Source organism: Camelina sativa, chromosome 5, assembly GCF_000633955.1.
Source record: "Camelina sativa cultivar DH55 chromosome 5, Cs, whole genome shotgun sequence".
Taxonomy (NCBI): domain Eukaryota; kingdom Viridiplantae; phylum Streptophyta; class Magnoliopsida; order Brassicales; family Brassicaceae; genus Camelina; species Camelina sativa.
Window position 1 is genome coordinate 14,142,441 of NC_025689.1, and position 6,866 is coordinate 14,149,306.

General features: G+C 33.0%; 1 protein-coding gene across 2 annotated transcripts; it reads right to left on the reverse strand.

Moving 5' to 3' along the window:
* On the reverse strand, positions 2,933–5,912 carry LOC104786847 (DNA repair protein RAD51 homolog 2-like). Of its 2 annotated transcripts, none has more exons than XM_010512303.2 (12): positions 5,767–5,912; positions 5,520–5,633; positions 5,253–5,405; positions 4,951–5,054; positions 4,808–4,871; positions 4,654–4,709; positions 4,381–4,461; positions 4,197–4,256; positions 4,007–4,098; positions 3,796–3,915; positions 3,549–3,692; positions 2,933–3,374 (listed from the first exon to the last, which is right to left on the reverse strand). In XM_010512303.2, exons 1-12 carry the CDS (start codon positions 5,848–5,850, stop codon positions 3,334–3,336), a joined length of 1,113 nt encoding a protein of 370 aa, XP_010510605.1. In that variant the 5' UTR covers positions 5,851–5,912; the 3' UTR covers positions 2,933–3,333. The 2 variants fall into 2 exon arrangements, with proteins under 2 accessions (XP_010510605.1, XP_010510606.1); XM_010512304.2 differs by having other exon boundaries at positions 5,520–5,640; positions 5,767–5,844.

A 6,866-nucleotide genomic window follows, 5' to 3' on the forward strand; every position in this document is an offset into this window, starting at 1 on the left:
TAATAATCATAAGGAACATGACAACAAACTAAACATAATTCGTTTTGTATTTTTTCTTAATTTACTCTGAGTAACGACAAAAATTGAGTCTGAAAATATAAGATACTATAATAATTCGTTTTGAATCATTTCTTTAGTTAATCGCTCTGAAATCACTCAAGTAATCATAATATTTAGTTTGCTTATCTTCAAAACAATACCCAAAGTGTGTATGAAGGTACGCACATGCAATTTGCTGAAACGAGCTAGCTGTGTAAAACATAATTATCTCTTTATATCACAATTAATTTATTATTCACAAAAGAAAATAAAAATGTCTCTTGATATTGAAGTTTTTTTCTTAGACGCCACAATAAAACATCTTAGGGTTTGATTGTTTTTTTTTTTTTTTTTAACTCATGAATTAATAGGAAAGGAAACAATAATGTTGCTAGAACAACCAAGGAGAAAAAACATAACAGTGGTAATAGCTTAAAACAAGAAACAAAGTCTCTGCAATTAGTATCTTCGGCATCGTTCTTTTTCAATCCTTTCATGTAACCAAGCCGGTCCGCCTCTAGCCAAATAAGAAGTAAGACGACCATCGCGAGTGACACTACCAGCAATATCCCTAACCAAAGAATTAGCTTTCAAGGAGGAGAGTTTAAAAGTAACATCCCCCATCTCTTGCATCACCCGTTGGATATTCAGTAACTGTGATCTGTACTTAGAGTTTGATTGTTCAAAACGTAAATTTTTTTTCGTTGAAATTTAGTGTATTTTAAAATAAAATAAAATATTTATTTATTTATAGAAAGATCATCTATAAATATATAATGGGCAAAAACACAAAATAAACAACTATAAATTGACTTTTCGTTTGTATTTGCAATTTACAATTACAAATTTAGACGCAAAATAATTTTCTTTTTTTTCTTTTTTTTTTGACCGATTTGGTCAAAAAAATGTTATCCTGAATTTTAAACTTAGAACTTTACACAATATCTATACGTACAAATCATGTATTAGATTGAAAATTCACCTTGTTCTGAAATGTACAAAATATATAAGCAAAAACAATAATGGAAAACTCTCATTGTTTAAAACACTTTGAAAGCACGATGAATAAGCGTCTGCACTCAAACGGTGCTAATTAAAGGAAAAATATACAAGAAACTAAAAAAACACAATTTGGCTTAGTGATAAGGGAGAGTCTAGAAAAGGGCATATAGTTATTGGTTCACACCAAATATGTTACCATCACAAAACATATATAATCAACTCAACTCATTGCCTCGAAAAGCAATTACGCGAGAGTCTATTATATAAATCTGTATAGACCTTCAAATATTATATGTAAGATACTAAATTAAATAAGATTACAAAAGTTCATCAAATCCAAATGCAGTGGATGCCATCAATTAAAAAACATATCAAATTAGTATATTGGGTACCCATGAAATTTTCTAGTGACTTCTTAAACTAAAATAACGATAAAAAAGAAAGATTAATAAAATAAATCATGGGGCATGGAATATGATGCCATCCTTGAATTAATTTATGATTATCAGATTTAAGTAAAATATCATAGTACTCTTTAGAACCAGATTTTTTCTTTATCACTTGTGGATTTATTTTGTTTGTTAAGAAGAGAAGAACCCGACAGCTGTCTAGAAATATGATGTTGACATGAGGTGTTTCCAATATATTAAAAAGAAAAGAAAAAACTATTTGACATTGTGTATTGATTGATTACACACCAATTTGGTTAAAACAAAGACGTATATTAGTGATCCTTTGTTTGGGCAAAAATAAAAGAAAAAGATCCGTTGTAATCCTAATATCCTATCAAAATCAAGCTACCTTAATAATGTTGATATACTTTGCGAGTTGACGTGCACAGAGGACTTATTAGCATTGAAAGCTCTTTGGCCTATTGATGAAGATCGAATCCGAATATGACATTTGAGAGCATTCCCTACTACTATTAATGGAAGGAGAGAGTTAATTCATTTGTAAAAAGGTCTCTAGCCCAATTTGTTCAAATTCAAACGACCACTTTTTTTTTTCTTCTTATTTTCTATTCAAAATTATAAATAGTTTTCTCAACTTTGAGTTGATAGGAACTTATTCAACTAAATGAGTTAGCTTAGTTTCACATCGACCAAACTATTTTATGTTAGCACATTTTCTTTTTATGGTAAACTTATTTAGGTACAACGATTATGCCAAAGAAATGTCGGTAGATACTATCTACTATTTTTCATTACGTTTTCCGTTAGAAATTTCTTGAAACTGTTACAATTTAACAAATTTCCATATTTAAACCCCAAAGTGTGAAAAGTGAAAACTAAATTCCTAACCCCAACAACTTATATCATAATCACCGTCTTAAAGATTCATCAAACCTATAACAAATTGTAATCACAAAAGTTAAATCTTGACACCAAATTTTCTAAATCTTGCCCGATCCTATACTGTGACAATGTATACACCCCACTACTGTCAAACCTTAGCCTTAACCTAAACACAACCTTTCGTTTGTCGTCGGAACCCAAGTCATTGAAAAAGAAAACAAAAGATGAAGATATTTATGTGTAAAATAAAACGAAAGAAATTATTACTTGTTAACTTAAAAATTAGAGGTGGTATGGAGCAAATTAAATTTTAAATTTGGGGTTACTTTCACCGATTCCCATACTTGTACTGACTGACTAGATGACACATCTGATGATTCATTCTTTCAGAAGATGATTCCCAATAAAACTTTGAGTCGACCATATATTGGAATAATAATAATAATAAAACTATATATTGAAAGAAAAGAGAACCAAGATAATAAAAAGATAAACCTTGACGTCTTCTTTATTCAGAGGTCTTTTCTTGTCATTAATAAAGAAACCTAATTTTGACTTTGACAAGATAGACCAGGAAAGAAACATAAACATTTTTCTTCATATGAACATACCCATCTCATTCTCATTACATATTGCAACAGTTAGTTAGGTACTTCGGTCCAACAAAAAACAAGTAAACAAGCCTATCTTTACCAAAAGCAAAAAAGTTATACAGAGTGTAGGGATCTAACAAAAAAAAATACAATGATATACTAAGATTCAATCACTATTCATTCTCTGCAATGCAGTGTACCATGGAAGCCGCAATGCATCAGTGTACCATGGAAGCCTATATATATATACATATATATATATATATATATATATATATATATTAGTCTTTCCTAATAAAGTTGGATTGAGAACTGATGACTATTGTGATTATTTGCAGCATAGCAGTTGGGAGTCCATGTTGGTGCTTCTCGTTGATTTTTCGTATTAACACGCTTTTGCTTCGTTAAGAGCACTCCCCATGAAAATTAATCATGTCGATGTGCCCTGCATTCTCATCATATTTAGTGTTTAAGTCTTTATATTGTAATATAGGCTCTGCCTCGAAATGTAATCAAATGCATCAACGGGCATATGACTTGTTTAAGTAGATTCTCTTTATAAGCTCAAGTTGGATGATTCATGCTAAAATGTGATCCTGAATACATAATATTATTATACCTCGAGCATGAATGGTGTTGATTCCTGGACCTTTCAGTTCAGTCCCTTTGTCGCTCAGCAATGAAATCCCAGCTGAAGTTATATGGAAGGGGAAGGCTAAAGGAGGTGACATAGGAGATTTTGCAACCTTAATGATTCTCTGACCTGCACAAAGCGTGAAATCAATCACATGAACATACATTCTTGGTAGTTACTGTGGCCTTACAAGTGCTTTACTTTTCATTCCATAAAATGTGTGAAGCCTTGCCTGATTTGGCTTCAAGAACCAGCCGGATGGTTACAGCATGAGCCCAATTTATCCCCAATGCAGCAACAAGGTGAGAATCATATGTCTTTGTTTGTTCTTGTAATCCATCTTTTAGTTTGGCTGTTGCAAAGGAAGTATATGATTGTGGTGAATAGGAATTAACAAATATCGCAAAACAGGAAAAAGATATATCAGTTTCTGTTTACTTTACCTTGAAAAGAATAGTGACTAGTTTCATCGCGGTTTTGGGATCTAACTTGATTAGTCACCACTATAGGAATCCGAGAAAATTCAGCAAGCGATCTGGTAATGTGAGACTTAATGTCAATTTATCTACAGAACAAGTGCTGATGTGAAAATATATTCCAAGCTTTGAGCTAGCACAAGACTACAGTTCATACTTTAAGAAAGAAATATGCCAACCCAACTGTTGCTGTCTCTGAGCTCCTTGTTTGTTTTCACTGAAAATCAATCAGTTGATCAAAAGAACAAAAGCTTTAAGCCAATACCTTGTAGTTACTAAGGTCACCAAGCAAACAAGAATGACATGAAAATGATCAGCAACGAAATAGAAACTGGACTAACCCTGAAAGAAGAGCTGTCATACTATCAATCACCAGAAGCTTTACTTGGTTTTGAAGAATTGAATCCTTGAGTTCTTGTATACTGTCGATTAGAAAGAAAAAGTTTGATATACTGTAACTGCAACATGATAATAGTTCCTAGCTGTACACTCAGAATTTCTCAACTGCTATTGCATAAACTTTTCAAATAAAACTAACAACGTTACACTCATGCACTTTCGTATTTCCTATAAGAAGCCTAGACTAACAAAACGATGAGCAAAATCTTACGGACCTTTCAGTAAAGTTAGCTAAAGATGTTGGCCGCAAAACTAGGATTCTTCCTGCCATCTGCACTGAGAATGGTTATGCAAGCAAATCTGGAATATGACAAGACTATTACCAAAGGCATTAAACACAGAACAAAACCAGATAAGGTGTTCCGCAACCTCTTGTGCCATTCCTTTAAGGTGAAACACTTCCGGAAAGCTTTCCAGTCCCATTTCTATCACCCTGAGAGATACATTCTTTGAGGATCTTTTTGCACAAAAAAATAAGCAAATGTGGCAAAAAAATAAAAAAGTCAGTTTACCTTCTTGAACTAAACTTGGACTCCACATCTATGTAAACCACACGACCATCTAATCCTCCATAAGCTGCTGGAAACGAAGCTGATAACGCAAGTTTCATGCAAAACTACATAACAGAGAAAACCTTTACCATACACAAACACACAAAAACAAAAAATGTAGAGAAAAAGATAACTCGATACAGGAGAATCTCACAAATACATGAATGATCAAACAGAACACAATGTAACTGCTTTCAGCTTTAACTACACAACAATGCTATGCTAATTCAACACTAGCATCAATCTCAGGAAAAAAAACTAACCTGTGATTTACCAATACCAGGAGGACCAACTAACTCAGTAAGAACACCAAAAGGAATCCCACCGCATAAAGTTTCATCCAACCCTTTCAAATGGGTAGGAAGATGACCAGATAAGTGCTCGTTTTCGACTTTTCTCTCCAGCAAAGATCGAGCCTTTTTGGACACACAACAAAGTGATTAAACAAGAACCTTAAGATTAAAGAATGACAAAAACAGCATATCATCATTCCATATCCTATATAGTAATAAACAAAAAAAGAGCTTTACTGATTGACATGGTGGAGAAGTAGCTTCACTGATGAGTGCCACTGCTGACTTTGTCTCTTTCATTCCAACATCAAGCAGCTCCATTAATTCAAATTCTGGCATTGATAACGCATCCTGAAACCTCCACCACAAACAATTTCATGGATTCATTATTATAAACCTTAAAGAATCTCTCATCCCATTTGTACACAAAATCTGAAAACCTAAGAAGAAATTAGTAATCTGTCTGACAGATTTGGAAAAAAACCTTGGCGGTGATGATGTTTCTTGCGGCGAAGATGTTTGAGATTTTGGTGTGAAGACCCATTTCTCCGATGACCTTGTTCGCCATTTTGTTGCCCGTCTCCGGCGACGGAGATTGGAATAGGGAAGAAAAGCCTCTCTCAGTCTCTCTCTTTCCCCGCCAAATTGGAAGTTATTATTTGGCTTACTACTAATTTGGGCCTGAGATGAGTACAGGCCTGACCCGTTTTGTAAGATCCGTGACCCAGACCAGATTCGTGATCCGTTTTCTGGCTATCAAAAATAATATTTTTTTTTTGTTTTTGGCGAAAAGATGAAGGCTGTAAATGGTAGATTAAAATTGAAAAAATGGGTTGAACAAAATTGGACTGAATATTATTTGTTGGGTATGTTTCATGAAGTGAGTTTTTAAGGTATGGGTTTTCAGTACCCATTAAACTCTTCTTCTCCAAAAGTACAAGTCAAAAACTAGGCCTGGGCGTCCTGATATCGGATCGGATTCGGTTCGGATTTTTTGGATATTGACTCTAACATCCATATGGGTATTTATAAAATTCGGATTGGTTTCGGTTCGAATTATTTGGTTTCCGGATCGGTTCGGATATTATTGTAGATAACCATAATATTTTATTCGGATACTTTTTAAATCTGATTGTATCCAAATTACCATACTAACCGAGCCAATAAAATAAAAAACAATATAATTGAAGCAAATGAAAAGCTCTAAGTTCAAACTTAAATCAAACCATACCAATAGATAAAAATATGACATACTAAAATCCAAAGTGAAGACTCAATGAAAAAAAATCAAAACCAAAGTAAACCATATCATTCTAAAGAAAAAAAAAGAAGCAAAACTAAATAACATCCTAAATCAAACTGAACGTAGTTTAAAAAAATTTCAGACCATAGCAGCAAACTCAAACTTCTCCTAGCCGCATAAGCTTCATGTCTTTGAATTCCTAATACAGCAACAAACAGAAATTCTTATGAGTCATAATATCTTTAGTGGCTTAACTTATGAAAGACAAAAAATTAAACATCAAGTTTAAAACAATCTACCTTATAACCAAGTAATGAGTTTACGATTACAAGTCTTCTAAT